This window comes from Sciurus vulgaris (assembly GCF_902686455.1).
Source record: "Sciurus vulgaris genome assembly, chromosome: 16".
NCBI classification, from domain to species: Eukaryota; Metazoa; Chordata; class Mammalia; order Rodentia; family Sciuridae; genus Sciurus; species Sciurus vulgaris.
The window spans coordinates 14,354,050-14,380,692 of NC_136477.1; the positions used below are offsets into that span (position 1 = coordinate 14,354,050).

Sequence of the window (26,643 nt, forward strand, 5' to 3'; positions counted from 1 at the left end):
TGAAGTAGGCCCCTTTCTCAGTTTCCTTGTATAGCATCTTTCATTTTTTCTGGGGTTTTTTGAGGGGGGTAGGGTCAGGGGACTTTGGATTTTAATGTCTTGTTGGACAAATCCCACGGGTTCACTCTAGCCCTAGTTCTGGTCTCTGTCCAACATGCAAAGGCCTCCCAGGCCACTCTCTATACAATCACACATGTGTTGTAACAGTTCTGTCCTTTTACTCCCTGTGTTGTCTGCCTGGGGACACATGTCATAACACATTTCTTTCCCTTTACTTAACCTATGCCCTTGTGACACAAGATCCAAATGAGCAGAGACCTGTGGCTTCGTTCACCTCTGTGTTTCCTGAATGTGATGTAAAATTACATAGCAACTAATTTAAGAAAACGGCACTTATGTTCTTCAAAGAATGGGAGGAGAGGGAAACCAGATTCCACTGAGTTGTTCCTAAACAACTCTATTAAACAAATCAAATGGAGCCTGAAGCAGGGCCACAATGGGGCTCAGTGGTAGAGCACTTGCCCAGCATGAACCAGCCTCTGGGTTTGAACCCCTGCAGCACAAACAAACAAACAAAAAGGAACTGGCAAAGGATATCAAACAGCAAGTTAAAATACCAATATGATTAATAATTAAATTTACAAAGATTTTGACATGCTAGAATATAACATACCATGTTCCCTTGACATTCTGGCAGATGATGAATGATCAGTTATCCCTTGTTGTATTGGGAATAAACTCTGTAGGCATTTCACATGAGACAACGTTAAATGCCATCTGGCAGGAAAAAGTTAGACGGTGGAATAAATGCCTACAAAACAGCCTTCTGTGTGGCAGAAGATAAAGTTGGTCTCTTAGCTCACACATTTGCCAATATTCAGACTCATTAAAGACCTCAGTGTTAAAATGCAAAACACATTGGAGATGAACTTCTAGACATTATGTATGAAACCTACAGTGAGCAGCAACATCATGGACAAGACACTCAGCAGTAAGAAGATAGACATATACAACTTAATAAAACTTAAAACTGTCTAATGATCCAAAAAATTACACCATTAGTCAGTGGAAAAATGATAATTGTGAAATCACTTGAAATGCTGATGATTAGCCCCAAACCAGTCATAGTTTAAGAAAACAACAAAATATCATTGTCACACCCTTCTGCCTTGGAAAAGACCCCAAAGGGCTCCTAGACTGATGGGATTGGAATTTTCAAACAGAAAAGAACTCTCTGGGATGGTGGAGGACACAGCACTGGGTTCCACCTCTTGGTGACATCTGTAGACAGGGATGAATGTGAAAGGTGAAGAAGTTCCTTTATCCAAGGCTTCTCAAAGTCCTCACCTGCAACATTCTGGTCTCATTATTCTTCCAGGTTGGGGCTGCCCTGTGCCTTGTAGGATATTTAGCAGTGTCCCTGAGCTCTCATGACTCCTCCCCTGTTTGACAGCAAAAAATCTCTCTTGACACAGCTCTACGTCCCCTGGGGGAGAACTATCACTCATGGTGAGAACCATTCTTTGAAATTAGCAATAGCAAAATATCTTGCAGCATTGACATAATACTAAATGAATGAAAAAATTGTGAAAGACCACCAAAAGGACTTCTTCCTCCTGTGTAAATTTATATTGGTACCCATTATCCATCTTCCCTGTCTCCTCTACCCCTACCTTCCCTAACCTCTGCTGATCACCATGCTGCATGCTATTATATTGAACTTTAAATTTTTCCAACTTTTATAAAAAATGCACTCTTCATATATATTTTTAGGTTTCAGGGCTGAATGTCAACACATTAATTCAAAAGGCACTAATTGAAAGAAAATCTAAAATATCTAACACAAAGAAATAAAATAGGAATTAGTTAATAAAATTACCAGAGTTACTAACTCAATATTCATTGGTCAAACACCAGGAAATAATAGAAAATGAAGGATATTCTTCTAATATGCACTCAGGTATCAATATATAAAGGTTTAGAATCTGTAATATAAAGAGGTATGAATTAAACTATGCTTAATAAAGATAAATCGAGCTTAAGTCAAAAAAGAAATAAGCAAAATTATATTCCATTGATCACTAAGTATGACACCTTTCCAAACAATGTTTTTTTATCTCAAAAAGACACAGTAAGAAATAACACATGTGAAAATGAGATGGATAACATCAACAGTGACTTAGCAATAAAGACACATGAGGACACTGGATACTTTTTATTTAAAGGAAGGACTCAAAATGAAGAACATTAAATAAATCACTCAATTGTTTCAAACAACCATGTGCAAATCAAATACCACCAATTGATACATTAAACCTTGCAAAATGCATGTTTTCACATATTCTCCACAAATATATTTTCACCTACATTAAAAAATAATAATACATGGCCAACAGGCAGTGTGTGAATACACTGTCTTAAGGAATACATTGGAAAGGGGGGAAGAAAAGCTTCCATCAAGTTCACAAAAGAGAAACTTACACAGACACTTTGCAATGCACAAGCAACTGGCTTCCAGACCCACAAAAGTGTTCCACCCCCCAGGTATTCAAATCATTGCAAAGTAAGACTCTTAGGCATACTTGTACACACCTGTGAAATAATATTTTTTTCAAATAAATATGCAGAGGAACACTTTAAAACGTGTTGAATGAACTTTTGTGGCAAGATAATTTTTGCAAGAGCTTTACTCAGGATCTTTGTGAACAATACACAAACATAATCAAATATATCTTGTCTTAAGTAGACAGATATCAAAAAAAGACCTAAGCTAACTACTTGTCCCTCCACAGTTAATCCCTATTCCTCTACTCCCTTAATTGCAAAGATCCTTGGACCTCTTTCTTTCTCTGAGAGCACTGGACGCCTCCCTCCCATCTTCTCTTTAGCCTCTGTTAGCTCCACTTCATGCTCACCAGTGAACCCTGCGTTAATCAGTGCAATGTTCACTTCTCACCTGAGTGTTGTGAATCAATGCAGCCCTTTGAATAAATCATCAATCGGGACAGCAAACATCCACAACAGCCCAGCACTGGACTAGATCTGCATAACTCTCCACTGACCTCAGCTAAAGAGTCCTGGGTTCCACTCTCTCTGATGCTCTCCTGCAGCGTCCACTGAGCTCTCAGACTCACCTGGAGACCAGCTTTGAGAGGAAGGTCTCTCTGTGGAATTGCAAGGTCCTGCCTGTGTGGACTTGATGGTGACTGAAGCTCTGTCCCCAGAAAACACAGCAGGAAGGACTCAAGTGTCAGGTCCTTACACAGACTGAAGACCTCAAAAGACACCACCGTGTCCCACCCAGCACAAAGCTGTGCACTGAGGGACCACATCAGAGCAGAGTTAAGCTCCCTATATCTTCTCATTAGGCTCATTTCCCTCTTGTTCCCCTGAGGAACACTGGCCTGGAAAGGAAAGAAATTCTTCCTGCTGATCCTCTGCTCCCAAAAGACTCATGTATAGTCCAGTAAACCTACTCTTTATTGTTCCTCTATGAATTCAACTGCCTTCCAGAAGTCCAGCCACCTAAACTTCATCCTTCCTTTGACTGAAAGTGTTTTCTAAGTCGGACATGGATGAGCTCGTCTATATTTGAGCTCATGGATCTTGAGAGCACTAATATGTGTTGCAGATTAAACACCTGATATTCCCAGAAATTATTCATGCCATCTTTAACAATTGTGAGAATTGTGTCCCCCCGGTGTAAAGCCTTGGGCATTACACTTCTTACCTTCTTGATCCTAACACTATCAAGAAATTTATAGTTTTAACACTAGTGAGATGCTCCCAATTATCTCTCATTTTGAAATATTTACTAAGATGAGGTGATTTTTTTTTTTTTTTGTATGCACCATAGCCTAAGTTTAACATCTGACAGGAGCTGGGCAGTCTCACTTTTAGTGAAGTCTACTCTATTAAGTCTATTTTATGTGTTGGTACAATTATGAACTCCACTGCCCCTGCAGAAACAAGGCTCACAAATGTTAGACATCAAGCTGAGACTGGCCAGACGTGGAGGAACACACCTGTAATCCCAACCACTTGACAGCCTGAGGCAGGAAGATTATGATTTCTAGGCCAGTCTCAGGAATTCAAGGAGACTCTGTATCAAGACACATGTGAATTTTTTAAGAAGTAGAAATGGGAACTTCATTTGAATTCTGGCTTGGTATGTCTATTTCTCAAACTCTGAGCCTGTGGTTCTCAAATAGAGATACTTTTCTTTTGCAATGTCTGTAAGGAGTGCCAATCAACTACTTTGCTCAGAACAGATCCCTGCCCCCAAATGTCAGCCGTTAGGAGGTGACCCAAATCAATTCTAGACCAACTTCATTATGCAGAAGAATCATCAGGGATGAAAGTCCAAATGCAGGTGGACTCTAGTCCCAGGAACTCTGCATCCTAACATGATCAAGGTGGTCCTGGTCTGTGCTTTGAGTAACAAGGATGTGATGCTCTGTGAGAGTCAGGTGTAGATAGATTTAAGTCCTCTCCTCCTGAAGTTGGATTTTGTGTAAGTGTATTCACTCACTCTAGAAATTTCTGTTTGGCCTTTCCTATTATTATTATTCTCTTCTGATCTATGGAATGCATTCAAATTGGCCTAACACTAGGACACATGACATGACCTTTTATAAATTTTTTTGAGCCAAGGTCTTGCTAACTTTCCATGCCAGGGCTGAAAATTGCCATCCGCTGGCCTCAACCTGAGATTCAGATAACTGGAATTAGAGGTGTGCACCACCATACCTGGCCAATAATTTTATCCAAGGGATTGAATAACAACTGGTAAAATTCTGCAGAAGGCATTTCAGTAGGCAGAGTAATGGTCTCTGAAAAAAGTTCAGATCCTAATCCATAGAACTTTTGAATATGTTGACTGAAAAACAATTTTTCTAAACCACAGTAGTCTGTTATAAAGTAGAAATATTAAGGAGAAATTATCAAGAAGAGCTCTTTACTTTTTTTACAGTATTTTTATTAGTGCACAACAGTTGTATATAATGTCAGGGTTCATTCTGATAGTCACACATGCATGGGATAGAATTTGCTCACATCATTCCCTGGTACTTTCCTTTGTCCTTCCCCTCCTCTCTCTCCCATTTCCCTTTTCTCCTATTATTTATAGTTTTTAATTGTTGTCTAATAAATATACATAAAGTTGAAATTCATGGTCGTTTATTTATATAGACACATAGCATAAATTTATCAATTTTATTCCACCTTAATCAAGTACCGATACATAAACGATCATGCAAAACTGTGACCTCAGATGTCCTTCTACTAAGAGTTGCAAGATCTACCTCAGTTGTAAAGAGCCGGTTTTCCATAGAGACATGACTATGTTTTCAGTAAAGGAAAATAAACATTAATCAACACAATGTGTCATGTAGTAAGACATTGACTAGAAGATTTTTTTGCCAACCCATGAGGGAAATGAAATTTTTAATATATTTGTGGTCTAATGTTTGGAATGATTTTAGAAAATCAGGACAACCAAGCAAAAAATTGTTGGATTTTGGAGGGTGCAGGAGGTTAATCAAGTGAGTTGGTTATAATTCTTTGAAAAGTTTGAAATCAGAGTTGTGGAAACTCCAGCAAATAAGTAGAAGGAAGCTGTTTCACAATCACAATTGAATCAAAGAATCACAACTTCAGGATCTGAGGTTTTGCTCCTGCAATCAAAGGCAGTTACCACTGAAGCCCAGGACAAGAGGGACTTTTAGAGATTCCCTCCAAAGAGAATTCTCAGGGAATTTTTTATGTCCTTATACCTCAGACTATAGATGAAGGGGTTCAGCATGGGGGTGACCACAGTGTACATCACTGAGGCTGTTGCAGTAAAATGTGTGTTAGGGGACACAGCAGAACTGAGATACACACCTAGGCCTGTGCAATAAAATAAGGAGACCACAGAGAGGTGAGAAGCACAGGTGGAGAAGGCTTTGTACCTGCGCTGAGCTGATGAGATTGCACAGATGGAGGACACTATCTTGGAGCAGGAGAAAAGAACGCCAGCAAGGGCAATAGAAGCCAACAGCAGGACAGTGAAATACATCACCACGTCATTAAGGAAGGTGTCAGAACAGGCCAGTTGGATCACCTGGTTGAGTTCACAGAAGAAGTGGGGGATTTCTAAGTGTGTAGAGAAGGATAGTCGCAACACCATTAAGCTTTGTAGCAGGGCATGCAGGACACTCAGGATCCAGGACACCAGAACCAGCAAACCACAGAGCTGGGGAGTCATGATGGCAGTGTAGTACAGGGGGTGACAGATGGCCACATACCTGTCGTAGGCCATCACAGCCAGGAGGAAGTGGTCCAACTCTCCAAAAATCAAGAAAAAGCACATCTGGGTGACACAGCCTGTGTAGGTAATGGCCTTGCTCTGTGCCTGGATGTTCACCAGCATCTTTGGGACGGTGGTGGAGGTGAAGCAGATGTCCACAAAGGACAGGTTGAAGAGGAAGAAGTACATGGTTGTGTGCAGGTGGGAGTCTGAGATGGTAGCCAGGATGATGAGCAGGTTCCCCAGCACAGTGACCAGGTACATAGACCGGAAAAGTTCAAAGATGAAGGGCTGCAGTTCTGTGTCCTCTGAAAATCCCAGCAGAAGACACTCTGAAACCCTTGTATTGTTTCCTGGTTTCATGTGGTGGATGTGACTACCAAGAAAAATAAGTAACATGAGTTCTCCTCACACAAATGAACACAACTGCTATGGTTGAAATGTTCTGATTTATATTTCCTGGACTGGATTTCTACACTCTGCTTATGGATCTGTCCCCTGAGGACATTCCCAGAGGCAATATTGATGAAGAACTCCTATCCCACTCTATCTTTTTCTGCAGAAGATCATTTATTCTGCAGGTTCTTTTAAATTTTTTTAATTTGTTCTAATTAGTTGTACATGACAGTAGAATGCATTTATACATTTTGATAAATCCTACATAAATGGAGTGTAATTTCTCATTTTTTTCACTGTACATGTTGTAGGATCACATCAGTCATGCAGTCACTTCTCTACGTGGGGTAACAATGTCTGTTTCACTCTACTGTCATTCCTACCCCCATACCCCTTCTCCTCCCTTCATTCCCACTACTCTATTTTCCCTACACTCCCCCATTGTGAATTAGCATCTGCATATCAGGGAAAACATTCAGCCTTTGGTTTTCTGGGTCTGGCTTATTTTGCTTAGTGTGATGTTCTCCAGCTCCATCCATTCTTATTTCTTACCATTGAGAAAGTTTATATTGAGGGCTGAGCATGTTCCAGGCACTGGCAGAACTCTCCTACCTCCCACTAATGGGCAGAGAATTATATGCAGATATGTAACTCATAGATATATTGATTTTTGTGCATACATTTGCACATGTGCAAACTCTCCAGATGGTATACATTAATCACAAGTGGTCCTTTGAATATCAGTTATGCCTCAATAAAGCTGTTTGTAAAAGAATCATACAGTATGTCTGATGGTGAAGGAAACTAAAGCAGATGTGAAGGAGAGAGCACAGGAGGTGCTATTTAAATATGGGTGTGTGTAGTGCTGGGGATGAAACCCCGAGGTTTCTGCTGGCTGAGCAGGTGTTCTATCACTGAGCTACACCCCCAAGCTCTAGAGCTAATTTTTATGGTTGCCCAGACAAGATCAGAAGAGAATGTAACATTGCAACAGGCCTCAACAAGAAGGAGCAGTAGGTAGGAGATTATCTGCAGAAGATTAGTCAGTGAAAAGGCCTTGAGGTAGAACCCTGTTTCAGGTGTTCAAGCACCTGAAAGTGTCACTGTGAAGAGGCCAATACCAGAGAAGTAAGATGTTTAAGGTTTTCATACCCAAATGTCTTTATATAAATAGTATAATTGGCTATCTGATGATAAAAACAATTGCTTCTTTACCTAGCATCTTACAACTTTGATAATACATTTTAAATTTTCACTGAATTTGTATGTAATTCTCAAGAAAAAGGGGGGAGGGGCGAGGTATATTGACAATGTGTGGTGTCAGAGGAATGAGGTGGTCTCTCTCATGGTGCTGAAACCGCCAGGCACCAATAGACCGACGTCCACACTATGTAAAATGTTAATTTTGTGGAAAGGCATCCTGTGAAATGAAATGGACAGGCCACTCACACCACTGAGGGTTCAGGCCTCCCTCTACATCACAGGAATCCCCTTGGAATCTGAGTCCCAGTTGCTGCCCTGAGGACACACCACATCACCATGGCTGCTGGCCTTCTGGCCACACCACTATGATTCTAGTGTGTGCAATGCGAGCTGGCCAGATCAGATTGATTTTCTCTAACGTAGGCATGGCAGCCAGAATGTCCATTCCGTAAACCTCCTGTTGACAAATAAACATTGGGAAAATACTGTCACATTTTGCTAGCTTGCAATTCCACATCTGAAGAGAGAGAGAGGAGAGGGAGGGGAGAGAGAGAGAGAGAGAGAGAGAGAGAGAGAGAGAGAGAGAGAGACCAATAAACAGAGAAGAACAGAGAAATGAAGTGGGTGTTGATGGTTGATGGTTGGGTGAAAGGCAATGATCTCAGAGGCCCCTGAGAGACTGAATGGAAGAAAATGCCCTTGGATCCTGGTGACATTCCAGCAAAGGGCCCACCCCATGGAGGTCCTGCAAAAGTAAGAAAAGAGAAAGAAATGTATCCAAAGTCAAAAGTAATGATATCTTTCTGGTTTCAAATGACTTAAAGAAAAATAACACCACGACAAAAATGATCAAGGGAACAAGCTAACAATTGTAGGGGTTTCAGGCCAAAGTTCGGAGGAAGGATGTCCTTGAGTCAAACAAACTCCCGGGACAATAGCGACCCCTGTTTGAATGACTTAGAAAGGCTCTGCACTCCTCTGTCCTTGAGCCTGGAGACATCATCTTATTACAGTGACGTTTGGCACTAGTGGACTCTGAGAGGCAAGCAAGTTACATGAGCTGCACATGCACAGAGCTAACTACACCATGTAGCCTGATGAAACTTGATGTGAGCCTGGGATACATAATAAGCCTGAACTGGCTTTCCCACGGGAGCCACTTCTGCTGTTCGCTTCTTGCTGTGTGCTTGCCTCTTTACTGCTCTCCCATTAACCTTTACAGCTGGACCCCAATTAACCTTTAAAAACAATGCATAAAAGGATATATACAAAGTACCACAAAGCTCATTGTAGTTTGCATGAAACTGAAGAACCCAGTTTTCCTGCATGTGTTCCCTCTTTGAGTATTCGGTATTAAATGGCCCAATGTGAGCCATGTGGACCTCTTTCACACTTTGCTCATGTGGAATCTTTTCTTGGTTATTCTTGGGTTTTGGAATTTAATCTCTCTCGCCCCCTCTCTCTGTCTCTTTTGTTGTTGTTTCTGTTTGTTTGGTTGGTTGGTTGGTTTTGGTTTTGTTTTGACAATCCCTCCAGGTACACTCGAGCCCTGGTTCTGGTACTTGTCCAACCTGTAAACATGTGCCCAAGCCATTCCCTATAAGGTCGTGCACGTGTCCTGACAACTCCACCCTCACATGTCCTCCTACTTAGGCCGAGGGCTCTGTGTCACAATACGTGTGTGCTGCCATCGTTGATCTATCCTCTTGTCATCCAAAATCTAAAACAAACAGCAAGGAACCCGTTGGTCCACCTTTCCCTTTTCAGAAAGGTTTGCAAAGTTATATTTAGTTATGCAAAACAAGTTGAAGAAAATGAAAGGCTGAGTAAACAATTGAATGCAAGGAGGATGAAACCATGCTCACTAGGTTTGATTCCAAAGAAGTGTGTCAAACAAAATTGAAGGAAGCCTCAAAGATGAACTGAGACAAGGGTTGGAGAGAACGTCTACGAGCAAAAGCATTAAGGCAAGAAACTGAGGAGTAAGACAGATGTAGGACACTAAATAAAATATACATTTTTATGATCAAAAGCATCACCCCCAAAATCAAGGGAGAAACAATAATTTTTCAAAATGACTCAAAATGTTGACACTGTTAGAAAAATAGACCAATAACAATAGTAGGGAAATCAAAATGTTGGTGAGTAGACAAACGTTGATGAATATTAGCTCAAAGTCAATTAAAGTTCAAGAAAACAAGAAAAAAAATTTTCCACATCCTTTGTCCACAGAAGATCTGTTACACTGATTGGGACTGAGTTTCTAAACAGAAGAAAAGGGAATACTAATTTGGTGACAGTAATGTGCCCTCATGCCAGGCATTGGGGACAATCCAAAGATAGCTATAAATATTAAAAGTACAAGTATCCTTAAGTCAATGTTTCTCCACCTCTCCAATACTGACATTCTGGACAAGTTATTCTTTGAGGTGGGGGCTGTCCTGTGCATTATGGGATGGTGAGCAGCATCCCTGACCTCTCATGACCTCTCCCATATGTGACAGCCAAAAACCGTTCTGCTCCTTGCTCAGTGCCCCCCCCGAGGAGGACAAGAAACACTCCTGGTTGAGAAGTATTTGTTCAAACTTAACAATAGCGACATATTTTTGCAGCATTGACATAATAGTACATTAATGAGAAAGAATATGAAAATTCATCACAAACATGAGAAGCAAAAGCCTCATATCGAAATGCTATGCATCCTTTGAAATGTCTGACTTGCCTTATGTTCAATGATTTGCAGAAAGCTGATAGGCATTGTTGAGTGATAAAGTAAGATGGGATAATTTAGAAAGAAAACTGCACCAAATACGCAGAGCATTTATGATGTGCGTTGGATCTCATTCAGACATTTGTATAAAAGGTGTATGTGCATGAAGGCATGCATAATATAGAAAGAAAATTTGTTAAACAAACAGAAATAATACAACAGAGGACAGCATTAATTAAATTAGGGTAAAAGTAGCAGGTTTTTTTTTTAATGAGTGTATGGATTTTATTTTCTTTATTCTATTTAATACCTCATATTTTTAATTAGTTTTTTATGTTTGATTTCTGTTTTGGCATTTTGTCTTCTTTTGCAGTGCTCAGGACCAAATCCAGGGCCTTGCACTTGCTGCACAATCTCTCTACCACGGAAGTATTCTCAGCACAGTGCTTTTTTATTGACACATAACAACTGTATGTGTGACTGGAGTAGTGTGATAATTTAATACACGTACACAATATGCAAGTCCTAAAGCAGGACAATGATCATTCCCCCCTCCTTAAGCATTTAACAATTATTTTAGTTAAGAAACTTCAAAATCCTCTCTTCTAATTCTTGATAAAAATAAACAATAAAACTTGATCAGGCCAGGCGCAGTGGCACACGCCTGTAATCCCAGCAGCTTGGGAGACTGAGGCAGGAGAATTGTCAGTTCCAATTCAGCCTCAGCAAAACCGAGGCACTAAGCAACTCACTGAGACTCTGTCTCCAAATAAAATACAAATTATGGCTGGGGATGCCACTCAGTGGGTGAGTGCCCCTGAGTTCAATTCCCTGTACAAAAAAAAAAAAAAAAAAAAAAAAAAAACTGATCAGAATAAAGATGGTGGAAATTTACAACCTGCTCACATCAATGGGTGAGGAAATTTCTAGAGTCTAAATTATTGACCTGAAAGTTTTTCTTTACCCCAATTCATTCCTTACATGTTGGCTCAGTTTTTTCAGTCTTCATATTACTTGTTCCTCAACACAAGCCAGGAAAATAACTTTGTAGGAATCACAATGTTACCCAACTGTATATTATTTACTTTATTGTAAATACTGGAGAACAATGATTAATAATAGTTTAATATTCATTTAATAAACTCAGGTGGCATCTAGTAAGTAATCTTACGTTTTATGATAAAAGTTATGGACATAATGATGTGTGATGAATGGTTGTCAACCATAATTATCTTAGTTTTCACATTATCAGGACTTACTCCTCATACGTAACCAGGTACTGGTACCCCTGTCCAAGCTCCCTGTCTCCTTCCCTTCCCTTCCTGACTCCTAGGACTGTCCTTCTACTCTCAATGATAATGTTCAAGTGTTCTCCAACTTACTGGCATGAACTCTGTGTCTATTAATGAAGTTCAGGGTCATAATTCCATACCTGCATGCACTGTGCCCTGAAGCAAAATCAAAGCAAAGTATAAAACATCTGAAATAAAAGATAGATAATAGGAATTATTTAATGATATCAACCTGGGTTACTAATTCAAGATTAAATTGCCTTAGATGTGGAAATGATAGGGTCCTGAAATCCATGAAGGTAACAGTACCTAAAGTTTGAGTTTGTCTCATATAAAATATGTGTATTCAATAAACTTAATAATCATAGAAAAAGTTTAAATCAAATAAGGAAGAGGCATGAATACCTTCCCAATGAAGGCTGAAACTTTTGCCAAAGGAGGTTTTCTAATCAGAAACAGTCAAAACACAATAAACAGTAACAGACATGTGAGAACATGTTGGAAATATTAGCACTAAACAAGAACCTTCATGATCTTTTTTATTTAAAATAAGGACCCACAAGAAAAGAATATTATATTAAGACCTCAATTCTTTCAGGAAAAAAGCAATGCACAAAATGTAATGTGGTTGACAGATGGGACCACACAAGGTTCACAAATTCTCACACATTCCCCACAAATCTCTCCAATACATTCATGAAAGAACTAAATGGCAAATGGGAAATATGTGAAAGAAAAAAATATCTAACACTTTGTTTGCAAGAATACATTGCAAAAGGCAGTGGGGAGGTGGACAAGACTTCCACCTCTACACACAAGGGAAAGACTTGCTTAGACACCTGGCCATACAGCAGTAACTGGCTATGAAATCACAGGTACATTCAGCCTCACAGGTATTCAAATCACCACAAAGTAAGGATCTTGGGAATATTTCTGTTCACCTATGAAATCATGTTCTTTAATATGAGGGTTCCCAGGGAGAAATAATGCTTAAAAAAACATTTCAATTCCTGTTCCCCTGAACTTCTACTGCAAGAAAATGTTTCCAAGATCCTTCTTCAGTATCTTTGTCAACAATACATAAACATAATCAAGTGTGTCAACTTTATCTCATCTTAAACATAAACACAAAAAGTCCTAATACCACTTCTTGTCCCTCTAACAGTTAATCCCTATTCCTCTATTTCCCTTAATTGCAAAGCTCCTCAGACCTCTGCTCTTTCTCTGGGAGCATTGGACGCCTCCCTCCCATCTTCTCTTCAGCCTCCATTAGCTCCATTTCATGGCCAGCAGTGAACCCTGTGTTAATCAGTGCAATGCTCACTTCTCAGCCAAGTGTCATGAATCACTGCAGCCTTGTAAGTAAATCCTCAATCAGGACAGCGAGCAGCCACAACAGCCCTGCTCAGTGCTAGGTTGGCCTGGCTCTCCACTGACCTCAGCTAAAGAGTCCTGGGTTCCATTCTCTCTGATGCGCTCCTGCAGTGTCCACTGAGCTCTCAGAATCACCTGGAGACCAGCTCTGGGAGGAATGTCCCTCTGTGGAAGTGCAAGGTCCTGCCTGGGTGGGCTTGATGGTGACTGAAGCTCTGTCCCCAGAAAACGCAGCAGGAAGGAGTCAAGTGTCAGGTCCATAGGCAGACTGAAGACCTCAAAGGACACTGTCCCATCCAGCACATGGCTGTGCACTGAAGGACCATGTCGGAGCAGAAAGCCACAGCTCCCTATATCTTCTCATTAGACTCATTTCCCTCTTGTTCCCCTGAGGGACACTGGCCTGGAAAGATGGGAAATTCTTCCTTCAGATTCTCTGTTCACAAGAGACCCTTTTATAGTCCAGTAAAACTAGTTTTTATTATTCCTCATGAACTCGCCTGCCTCCCAGAGGTCCAGCCTCCTCACAAAACCTGACACTAATGAGCTCATGTTGATTAGATCTCATGAGTCCTGAGAGCAGATATGTAGGGATTTCGGGTGAGTCAACGTAAAGAGGAGTGGAAGTCCTTCAAGTCAAAACTCCTCAGGACAATAATAGGCCTTATGTTTGAATGATTCAAAAATGGTATCCAACCCCTCTGTCCTTGAGGCCTGGAGACATTATCGTATTGTAACATTTGGTACTAGTGGAATCTGAGAAGCAAGCAAAGTATATGATCTGCACATGCACAAAGCTAACTGCACTATGTAAACTAATGTAACTTGCTATGATCCTGGGATAGATAATAAAACTGGACTGACTCCCATGGAAGCCACTTCTTGCTGGTCACCATGCCATGTGCTTGCCTCTCTGTTAGTCCTCTCGTTAACACTTGTATCTGGACCCCAGTTAATCTTTTCACAGATAGGTGTATTGGGTACAAAGCACAAGATACCCCTGGAAATTGTCATGCTGTCTTATCAAGGGGGAGAATTGTGGTCCTCTGATCGAAAGGTTTGGGCAATACACTTCTTGCCTTCATGGTCTGTTTCCCAAGCCTAATAAATTTTATGTTTTTTACAAAAGTTAAAAAGTGCTCATCTTATTAATAAGACATGCATTTCATTCTTTTCAAGCACTATAACCTGAGATTAGCACCCTCTAGGAATCACGCAATTTGATTTTTCGTATCCTATTGTGTGAGATAGCTGGGCTATTAAAAACTCCATTCTCCACTGCCCAAATCGAACAGGAAAACGTTGTCAGTCAAGTGAGGGATATGGTCTAGATTTGAATTCTGGAATAATGGTTCCAATTCTCAAAATATGGTTCTCAAATAGAGATATTTTTCCCCTGGGATTATTTGGCAAATACTGAAGACTGGTACTGACCCTCACAATGCACATGACGAGTCCCAACACAAATAATCATTCTGCCCCCAAATGTCAACATTGGAAAAAATATGTCTGAGTCCAATTTCACCATGCATAGGGATTGTGAGGGATTCAAGTGCAAATGTAAATTCTGAGGTCATACTTCTGCTATATGTCCAGAGGCTTAGCATCCTAACATCATCCCTGGTGGTATTAGGGTTAGAGGACCAGGTCCATAGGCCACTCTGGGTAGCAATCCTACATCCTGTGTTTCAATTAGGGTGCAGCTCAGTAGTTCAGCATTAGCCTAGCATGTGCAAGTCCCTGGGTTCCAACCCCAGCACCCAAAATTGAAAAAAATCTGCAACGTGAATGGTCTTAGGTCTTATCTACCATGAATCATCTTTGCATGCCACTTCGAAATAAAATTGCAGTCATTGCTCTCAAGGATGTCATAGATTTTGTTTTCAATTGTTTTATAAAAGGTCTCGAGTGACATTAACTATCATACTTTTGTAAAAGGAAAAATATTGTGTCTCCAAAAGAGGTCATATTACATCTGAACCTGCTTTGTTTCTGTGTATTCAACTTTGATTTCAATTAAATATACAAGAGAAATCATATTTTTTTTTTCTATCTGGACCTGACTTATTTCATTCAACATAAAGTCTTTCAATTTTTACTCTGTTCCAGTTTCTTGAAATGTGACATTAGGTTATTTGATATCTTCTTTTAAGCAGGCGTTTATTGCTTTATGATAAAAAATTTAGAAGTTTTCACACATTTCCTTACAGAAACATTTCTATGCATCGATGCATAGAGGAACTAAGTGGCAGCATCAAAGTGGGTGGAAAATATTAATTTTTATGCGATAATTTTATATCTCACTCCTCGGTTTACACCCAAAGGACTTAAAATCAGTATACTACAGTAACACAGCCATATTCATGTTTATAGCAGCTCAATTCACAATAGCTAGATTGTGGAACCAACCTAGATACCTAGATGCCCTTCAGTAGATGAATGGACAAGAAAGTTATATATATATATATATATATATATATATATATATATATATACATACATACACACACATTGGAATATTATTCAGTCATAAAGAAGAATAAAATCATGGCATTTGCATGTAAATGGATGACGTTGAAGAATATCATGCTAAGTGAAATAAGCCAATCCCAAGAAAACAAAGGTCGAATATTTTCTCTGATAAGTGCATAATGATACATAATGGGGGGTAAGAGGAGAGTAGAGGAACTTTGGATTCTGTGGAGAGAAGTCAGGGGGAGGGGTGGAAGAAGGAAAGGTAGTGGAATGAGAGGACAGCATTACCCAATGTGCATGTATGATTACAGGAATAATGAGAAGCTACATCACGTGCAACCATAGAAATGAAAAGCTGCACCCAATTTTTGTACAATATGCAGTCTGTAAAAATAATTTTTGTAAAAAAGAATAACACCAGTTATTCATCTAAAGCAATCATAATAGTAAATGTAAAATAAATGGTAATTTGTTCATTCTTTAAAACAAAAGAATCAAGACACTCTAACACCAATGTAGAAAAAGCAGAAGATTGCAGAGAATTGACAAAAGAGAAAGTCCATGGCTACCAAGCCCATATGTTTCCAACCTCACAGGTCATGAAATAACTGCACAGTAGAGTTCTTTAACACAACCCTTTTCACCTCATAATTAATTGAATTTTTTCATACAAATACCCACAGTAAGAGAAGGTACTATGAAATATATGTCTCATGAACTGCTCTCACAAGGTAGTATTTCCAAGCATTCTCTTGATCTGGAACTTTCTTGTCAACATGCCAACATAGTCAACTACACCCTGTTATAAACATTAAAGAGACATGATCTCACATCTCTGCATGTTCCTCCACACATATTACTCTATTTCTCCATTCACCATAACTTCAGATTTTCTTGTACTTAGTTCTACTTCTGCTGGAAGCATGTTATGTCTCCCATGTCCTCATATAATTGAGCTTCTATTACCACTATTTCATTGTCAACAATGGCCGCTGCCTTGTTGAGTTCAACATTCACTTCTTTTCAGCATCACTAGTAAATGTGTTAATGACATAAGTCAGTAAGCAAAGGACCTCAACTGTCCCCAGATCTGGGCTAAGCTGGTTCAGCTCTCAGCTGACTGTGGGTGAGTATTCTCAGACTCCCTTGCCCGTGGTCCTCTCGTCAAGTGCCTCCTGGACTCTAGGGCTCACCTGGTTGTGATGGCGCAGCATGTGTTTTCTGTAGAAGTGAAAATTCTTCCATGATATGGGGGAAGAGGTACACTCGTATGTTGCTGGTAGAACTACAAATTGGTGGGAACACTTGGAAAGCAGTATGGAGATTCCTCAAAAAATGTGAAGTAGTACCACGGTTGGACTCAACTATCCCACTCCTCAGTTTATACCCAAAGGACACAAAATCAGCATACTACAGTGACACAGTCACTTCAATGTTTACAGCTGCTCAATTCACCATAGCCAAGCTGTGGAACCAGCCTACGAGCCCTTAAAATCACCATGATTCCTTCCCGTGACTGACACAGTAGCTTCTGCCTTTCTTTCTTCCCAGCATCAGTTGGCATCTTAAGTATGTCGATATCAACAGCAATCCTTTCTATGTGAATATTATCCTTCTCTTTTCTTTTCTTCTACCTCCACTGTATTGTTGTAGATGTTCCCTGGGATTTTATGGTGTGTAAAGAGTTGTCTCTACCTGGTTTTAGGTGGGATGAAGAAGCTGGTATCTCTTCCACCATCCTGATCATGTCATTCCTAAATGATCGTCAAATAAGAAAAGTCTGTTCAGTAATTACATTCAAAACCCCAGGGTCACTTACGGTACAGCTCAGAGTCCCAGTGGGCATGTCTACCTAAGACCCTTTGGCCTTCTTTTCTGTTTCTTCTCCTGCTTCTTTTCCCCAAGACAATTGTACACATGAAAATAATGAAACGTGTATCCTTGTGGAAGGGTTACTGTGGAATCACATTTCATGCTGTGATCTACCACAGCCAGATGATGGAAGGGAGAGGGTATTAATAGCAAGTTAAAGGACATGGTTAAAATAAGCACAGACTGGTCTGAGGTTGTGGCTCAGTGATAGAGCACTTGTCTAGCATGTGTGAGACACTGGGTTCAATTTTCAGCATCACATATAAATAAATGAATAAAAGAAAGGTTTTTCAACACTGGAAAAAAATTTAAAAAAAATAATATCCTTTAAAAAAAAAGCACATGCCAGTCCTCAAGGAACCATCGTTCCCCATACATACACCATAGAAAATTAACCACATGGTTCTACAACAGAAATCGCTGCGTCTTGTCCTCAGATATACCTTGACATTCTTTGTTTGACTCTAAAGAAGGATTTCACAGATCTGTTATCTATAAAATGCCTTTGGAGAGACTGATGCCAACCTGTCATATGTGAGTGAGGAGTTTCACCCTTCCTGAGAGGAAGAGAATGGGAAATGAACCAGGAAAGGCACTTGGACCAGGTAAGTGATGCAATTCTTGAACACCTGGGCATTGGGAGCCCCATGAGAGGTAGCGCCTTCTGAAGGCCTCACCCATTGGCTGTTCCTTCATGCTAACACAAGGACATGAGGGGAATGCTTGGTGTCCAACTGTTCTGATTTTCTGATTTTAAATAATGATGGACACCACCTGAAAAATGCAGTGCCCAGTAAATTGTTAAAGGAGGTCCTTACCCTCTGGCTTGGAATATTGAGGACCACACAAAGAACTTGTAGTGAGCTTGAAAACCAAGGTGGGGATTCATGTAGGTGACTGCCTGCACTAGCTCCTCTCATTATACTCTCTAACCACACACCTGGAACTTTGTCTGCACTGTGACCTCAGTAGTGAGGACAGAAGCTGTGACAAAGTGGGGGAGGGGGCTAGGACAGGTTTGTGTGGTCTTGAAAGTGTTTCTGCTTTTGTCTGTGACAGACAAGCCCTGAATCACTTACTGAGAAAATTCTCATGGGGAAGACAATGATCCCTTGAGAACAAGGGAGTAAGAAATATCATGAACCAGGAACCCGAAGGGAAGGAGTGTGTACCTGGCACAATAGATGGTCCCAGGGATGCAAAACTGGCTGCATGCACAATTACCTTTCGAGTTTGTTTTTCTCACTCATGGAAACTCAAATGAGTAACAATGCAACAATTTAATGAGCATTCATGAGACTTCAACCTCCAAGGACCGGGAAATAGTAAATATGCCCCGTGATCCTCTGCCCCACAGCTCAGCTCTGCAGGAATGAGTGGCTTCATTTGGACCTTGAAGAGCCCTCCTCCCTGATGCCAGCTCCTGTCCTTCATCAGAGCTGAGCTGACCCTCATCACCCAGGGAAGGAAGAGCAGAGGCTCACCACGGCTGGGGCTACTGATGTGGGAGCAGGTAGGAGGCAGCACAGCACTCACAGGACCTTGGTGGCCCAGGTGGGGACATTGCAGTGAGAGAGCCCCTCACTTAGAGCAGTCTGTGCAGCCAGCTCCTGTGCCTCTTGACGTCTCTCCCTCTCAGCTTGCTTCCTCTCTCTGCTGGAGCCCGGTTCTGAGGAACTCTGGCCTTCCTTGTAGGATCCAAATTTCTCTTACTGCCACTGTCTGTCAAGAGTTCCATACCCTGCCATCTCAGTCATCTGGAACCATCACAACTACCTTCACCCTCCTTCGTCAAACATTTCAAGCACTTACCACCCTTTTGACATTTTCTTTATAAATCTGTAGTACTGTCTGGCCTTTTCCCAGGAAAGCATGAATCTTTCCAAGATTTATAGTTAAGGCTTTATAGATCAAATATATTAACTTTGGTCAATCCCATAAATTATTCTTGCATCTAAAGTATTCTGCATCATATTTTCTCATTCACAATCTTTAGATTATAGAAGCGATTACTGATGTTCACTTCCCTTACATCTACAATAGGCCTCATGATTAGAAAGTAACACTTCAGAAGTTAGGTGTCTCCATGGAAAAGTTCATCTTATACACTTAAGTTTCCTCAGATAGCTGGTATAGTCTCTTGTTCCACATCCAATGTTTAGAATTTATTTGAGAATACAAAAATTTTTTGAGACTATGGAGATGGATATAACATTATTTTTTCAAAAAATTATTCATTAAACACTTCTTAGTACCTTTACAAATTCTCTACAAAGCACCCAGAAATTTACAATGTAGTCATTTGTATACTTATACATTCGATATGATGAATTTTAATATGACAATGAGCATTACATTACCAACATTTTTAGGGTTATATTCTAAAAGGAAAGAAAGAAAATCAAATTTTAAATCATCCCATAAATTGTAACAAGACTTTGGGATTTCACACCAATAATATAAGACCTAGAAAAGAAGTATTTGCTATTAATTATTATTATTTGAAGAGTAACATTTGAAGAATATGGTTATATTTTTAGAAAACCATTAAACTAAAAAGAATTCCTAGGAACCGGGCACCTCTTTAATACAGAAAAAACCAAAGCTTTAATAATACCATAACAACAGCAGAGAGATAATGTCCATGCACATCATTCTTAATGACATTAATCCCCTCTCACACTGAAACACTCTTAATAAGAAATAATTATGATCTGTACATGTATATTCTAAATGTCAGGAAAGTTTGCTCCAAAAAATGATTAAAATATCCAGAGGGAAATATTTGTGACTGTTATGAGAATCTGAATATAGTAAAGATGATACTTTTTCCCAAATTAATTTATGACTTTAATGAAATCCTTGGTAAATATACAATAATAATATTATTACTAACATGGCTAATGCATTAAAAGCTCATCAACAAGAACAGACTGTTACCAGGAATAAAATTTGATAGAAATCGTACTAGGTGAGTCTCTATTCAACTTTCAAATGTATTATAAGGAGGAAATTTTTAGTTAAAAAGACACCAATAAAAATAAAGTGGGAAAGAAAAAGAAAAAAGAAAGTGGGAAGAAAAAAATTAAAAAGAACCTGAGAGATGGTTTACCATTATAACAGAGATGGTATTTCATAATCATTTATTTATATGAATGTTAAAAAGGAAATAACTGAATATTTTAAACTGACAGATGCCACTTACAGATGATCATAAAAAAGAAAAATTAAAAATGAAAATGAATCAAAACTGAATTTGTCAAAAAGGAAACTAACACAGTCAATACACAAAGCAAGCATGTTTTAAAAGCCATTTCCCAATAGTGCAATGTTTGATGATTCAAAATGTTCGTCATATTCATGCTTCATTTTAGAAACTCTAGGATTTCTATATTTAGAAATTCCATGTTGGATGGATTTATAGAGAGAAAGTAGTAATTACAGGGAAATCTAGAAAATAATAACAGCAGTGTTTCCCCATATTTTTCAGCACAAGGAGCAACCAAGGTGCAGGGGATGTGAAGTGCAGACACTGCAGGAATCAGCACTGTAAACCCAGAGTCTTCCAATGGTCACTGAATCTGTCTAGAGTTAGGGACTTCGTGTGTGTTCATGCAGAACACACCAGACAAGGAAGCTGGGGAAGGAAGGACTGCTGAGGGATGCGGCATGCGCTGGAGTTGAGGTCCACAAAAGAGCCAACTCATCACAGGGCAGAGAGACTTGTTAAAAGCAGATTGCAGCTCTGCACCTGGGGCTTCAGGTCCAGGAGGTTCAGACCTGGAAATGCACATACCTGGAGAGTTCCCATGAAGCCTGAGGTGGTTCTTCAATTCCAGAGAGACCATTTGGAGTCTGCTGATCTATACTTGCTTTATTATATTATGTTGCAGATTGCAATGCTAACTACAGCTTCCCATCAAAGAAATGTGATGCTTAGGCAAAATGCATAATTTCTTGATTTCCTGGGTCCGCATAAAAGACACTGGGGTCATCCTGGAGAATACCTATTGGGAGTGAATTTTGAGTTCCTCTTTTCCCTCTTTCACAGTAAACCCATAAACTCCATGGAAAGAGGAAACCAAACAGGAGCTGGAAACTTCATTCTCTCGGGATTCTCAGATGATCCTGACCTGCAGTCCCTCCTCTTTGGCCTGCTTCTCTCCATGTACCTGGTCACTGTGCTGGGGAACCTGCTCATCATCCTGGCCACCATCTCAGACGCCCACCTGCATATGCCCATGTACTTCTTCCTCTCCAACTTGTCCCTGGCTGACATTGGTTTCACCTCCTCCACCATCCCCAAGGCTCTGAGGAACATCCAGACTCAGAGCAGAGTCATCACCTTTGCAGGCTGCATCTCACAGATTTATTTTTTTGTTCTGTTTGGATGCCAGGAAAATATGCTCCTGATAGTGATGGCCTATGACCGCTTCGTAGCTGTCTGTCACCCACTGCACTATGTGTCCATTATGAACCCACGACTCTGTCTGCTCATGGCCCTGGGGTCCTGGTTGATCAGTGTCCTGGGCTCCCTACCCGAGAGCATGACCATTTTGAGACTGTCCTTTTGCACAAATAGGGAAATCCCTCACTTTTTCTGTGATCTTCCTGAAGTTCTGAAGCTCGCCTGCTCTGATACCCTCATCAATAACATAGTGGTGTACTCTGCGGCCATTGTCCTGGGTGTTTTCCCTCTCACTGGCATCCTCCTCTCCTACTCTCAGATTTTCTCCTCCATCCTGAGGATCTCATCAGCTGAGGGGAAGTACAAAGCCTTTTCCACCTGTGGGTCTCACCTCCTGGTGGTCTCCTTGTTCTATGGCACTGGCCTTGGGGTCTACCTCAGTTCTGCTGCTTCACCATCCTCTAGGATGAGTCTGATGGCCTCTGTGATGTACACCATGGTCACTCCCATGCTGAACCCTTTCATCTACAGTCTGAGGAACAGGGACATCAAGGTGGCCCTGGGGAGAGTCCTCAGCAAGATGGTGCCTCTCAGTGAAAGGTCCTTTGCATGAATCTCCTCATCAGTGTTGGGCATGATTCTGAAGACCACAGAGCCTGGACCCCTTCATCCAATATTTGCACCGCTTCTGCTTTTATTTTGAACTTTTTCCTTGGGTCTTCCAATTGGGTCTTTCCATCCCTAGCTACTATTCTTCATGTTACATATTAGAACACCCTTTTCACTTTCTAACCAGTCATTTTAACGTTCATGGTACAATCTGTTTTCATGCACTAACACCTAAGAGGTTGTTTTGAATATTTGTTGACACATAATAATCTGATATATTTGTGAGTCCATTGTGATAATTTCACAAACATAAATAATATGTGATGATCAAATCTGTAATTTTTCTGTCTGTTTAAACATTTCAAATTTGCTGGAGTTTGAAAACTTTGAACTCCTCATGTTCTTTGTAAAATATGTATATAAATTGTTGGGTTATCGACACCCTCCTGTGCAGTAGAACATTAGAACTTATTGCCTTTGTCTACCGGTCCCTGAGCCCTCATTAGTCAACCACCCACCATACCCCTGCCTTCTCCCCTTCCTAAACTCTTGCAACAACTGTGCAGCTGCCCACTGAGGAATCAGTTTCATTAATTTCTGTGTATGACAAAGAATATGCTATCTTTATAGTTTTCTTAATTAAGTCTTACCGTTTTGCATGGCCCCTGAAGGTGGAGGGATGTTCTCCTACAGTATTTTGAAAATGTTGCACTGATTGCATACTCATTCACAGAGTTGTTTTCCTTGAGGTTGAGAATAAGACTAACTCAAAACATTTCCACTTTTGATCTGACTCGTTTTCCTTTCAGTCATGCCAGGCAACGTGGTTGAATTTTCCTATTCAACACAGTATGGCTTCATTACCTATCCGAACTATATTTTCTCCACTTGTGCCACCAAGATGACTAATTAAGTTCTGGTAAAAAACTGAAGCTTGGTATATCTTTGTTAAATGAAATGAAAATCAGAGTGAGTCGGTGGTTAATTATCAAATAGAATCTGGACATAACCATAAAAATTCGTAAGTTTAGTATTACATTTTGAGTAAGAAAAGAAATGAAAAGATGTTGATATAGATATCAATAACAACAATACTCAAGACTTGCCAGCAGCTACTTCATTGTGTTATCAACATCATCACATTACTTTTTCCAGGAACTCCTTTATGGGGTGTTTTAGCCCATTTTCCATTGCTGTAACAAAGGACCTGAGGCTGTGCACTTTCTACAGTCGAGAGGATTATATAGGTCCTGGTTAAGGAAGATGAAAGTCCAAAGAGTTAGCACTAGTTTTCAAGTGACACTAGTCATATCTTATCATGGTAGGAGTCATGACCAAAGCACATGCAAAAAGCAGAGGCCACATGGAAAGGTGAAAGCCAGAGAGATTGGAGGGAAGTCTTGCTCTTTCATAGCAACCAGGGTGTCAGTGGAACTGCATTAATAACATCTAGGGGCAACAACCCAATGACCTAACAGCCCTGCCCCACAGTCCACCTCTTAACCACTCCAGACCTGACCAACATCGCCACACTGAGGACCAAGTTTTCAACCTAGGAAGCTTTGGAAGACACACTTAAACCACACCCAAACCAGAGCATGCAATTGGGGACACTTTCTCCTCTGTTCAGATAAGGAAGTAAGAGCTTACAGCAGCAAGGTCATTCACTCAAAGTCCCAGATACGGTGATGAAACTAAACCACAGGGCTGTATAAGTCAGGATTCTTGCTCAAATGTGATCTTAGTTCTTTCAAGTCTAATCTTATAACAATAATAGTTAAACCTTAAAGGAAGTGAGAGTTCTCTGACCTAAATTTCCACTTCCATAATTCCACTTAGTAGCTGTTTTTCAAACATGATGTTCTTAGCTGGTTCATGCCTGTAATCTCAGTGGTATGGAAGGCTTGACTGATGAGTGGCTACCACATGGGGCAACACCAACAGAACATCTGTATCATCACAGAAAGTTTCATCAGTCATTCACACACTGATTTTGCAATATAAATACCTGCTCCTATAGGGGTTGAGAGAATTTAGGCAGGTGTGGAACCTGGGAGGGTACCTCTGTATGGTGTCTATACAGCTCTGTCACCTGAGGCTGGAGTTGAGAAAGATGCAGGGACTCTCATCACCCAATGCTGTGGAAGGCCACATGGGCAAAGAGGGTTGATGGTCTTCAGCATAGGTGACTCTGAGCTCCTCCCATTCTCCTTTCCTCCAAAAGGGAGTTGAGCCTAAGGGGATCCTTCTTGACACTGATCTGGCTTGCAGACTGCCTCAAGGTGACAGGTGATGGGGACCTGGGTAATGTTCATGAAGCTGAGACCCGAGTCACAGGCATGCATGGGGGAGCACAGCTCTGGGATCCGAGAAGTACTGGCACTGGTGCTGGGGGCAGGCACCTCCACTGAGACACTGGTAATGGTGTGCCAGACATGGAGGTGGTTTAGCAGCCCTTGATCCAGGACCAGAAGCCCAGGCCTTACAGTAGCTCTAGGATCCCTCAGGGAATAGCTCTGTGGCAACTGACCCACAGCCCAGCAGATAACCACAACAAATAATAATAAGTCTAAAAAAGATTTCACTTTAACGAAGGGATTTGAACTCTCTGTTACAAAATCTGTACCACTTAAGGAAATAGATTTCTTGAAATGCATAAATGGAGGCACATATTCAATTGGCATTTAAATCATAAAATCAATAACCATATTTATCCTTACATCCTATGTAAAGATGTAAGGATGGCATGTCAAAAATTAATACTGCATATGCATGTAAAATTATGATATTAATATTATAATAGTTATTATTTCTTTGTTCTTTTCTTTTGAGTCAAGATATTTTATTAACAACTACTACAAACATTTAAGATAGTGCAATTAGATTACCAAGTACAAATCAACATACAAAAATCAGTAGTTTACATTTTCAAACAATCTTTTGAAGAGTGAATGGAAAAAAGTTTTCATATACAACAGTAACAAAAAAATATTAATATGTTTGTCAATAAAATGGGAGGCCTATTAAATGAAAATTAAAATACCAGTAAAGGCAAAAATAGCCTTTCTAAAAGAAGAAGGACTATATTATTATGTAAATTAATTTGTAAATTTAATAAAACCTCAATGAAAACTTAACAGTTCTAAGCTATATCACCTGGTGCTAAATTTAGTGAAAAAGATAAACATAGAGGTGAACCAGCACTAAAACACACTAAGGCAGTATTTAAAAGCCTAAATAATTTCAGAGTATCATACTGGTCTATTAGCACAATGGAAAGCCCAGAAATAAATACACTCGGACCCATATAAAAATTAAATGTATAAGGAGAACATCATCTAAAATCACAGGGAAAAAGAAGTAGTCAATAAATGTTACAGGGATAAGTAGAGTAAAATCCCTGCCTTACCTCATACACCATGACAAATTCATATGTAACAAAGATATATTTTAAATAACACAGAAGAAAACTGGAAATTTTTTTCTCTATGAATCTGGAGTTATCAAGATCTATCTAGCCTTTCATGACTCAAAATCCCTAAGTCATAACTTATTTCATGAGTTCCTTTTGTTACATAAAAATCCATTTTTTTGTTGAAAGAAGCATCATAAACAAACTTTTTTTAAAAGACAGCTAAAGGAGATAGTTACAGGTCATATCAGAAAGAGCTATTCTTCCTAACCTGTAAATTGACAAAATCATAATCCTTTTGAAACATCAAAAAGGAAATAAAATATGCTATTAATAAACAATAGTTAACTTCATCTATTAAAAAAGAGAAATGTAAATTTAAACTGCAGTTGAAAGAAATTTTTCTCTCTCTCCATTGGCAAAAATCCAAAGTTAGCTAACATACTCTATTGATAGGACTCTGGAGGGGAAAGCATTTTCTCATGCATTCTGACAGCAGTGTGTTAAAACCCAGAGTTATTGTGTTTTGGTCTATTGGATTTCTGGGATTGAGAAGGATTTGATTGATGTACATGGATGAACCATTGTTTGAAGTATAAATAT

At 39.9% G+C, this 26,643-nt stretch overlaps 2 protein-coding genes across 2 annotated transcripts in view; one reads left to right on the forward strand and one right to left on the reverse strand.

The window, feature by feature from the left end:
* The window catches only part of LOC306647106 (olfactory receptor 7C2-like), a gene marked incomplete at both ends in the record, with an annotated part of 117,072 nt that extends 94,440 nt beyond the window's left edge, over nucleotides 1-22,632 (forward strand). Inside the window, one exon of the mRNA XM_079116127.1 lies at nucleotides 21,919-22,632. Coding sequence (XP_078972253.1) covers nucleotides 21,919-22,632 — 714 coding nt within the window. The remainder of the gene's footprint in view (nucleotides 1-21,918) is intronic.
* LOC306646407 (olfactory receptor 7A17-like) lies at nucleotides 5,723-6,652 on the reverse strand (the record flags this gene model as incomplete). Its single annotated transcript, XM_079115057.1, has 1 exon — nucleotides 5,723-6,652. One exon carries the CDS (start codon nucleotides 6,650-6,652, stop codon nucleotides 5,723-5,725), a length of 930 nt encoding a protein of 309 aa, XP_078971183.1.
* Nucleotides 22,633-26,643: the final 4,011 nt, after the last annotated feature.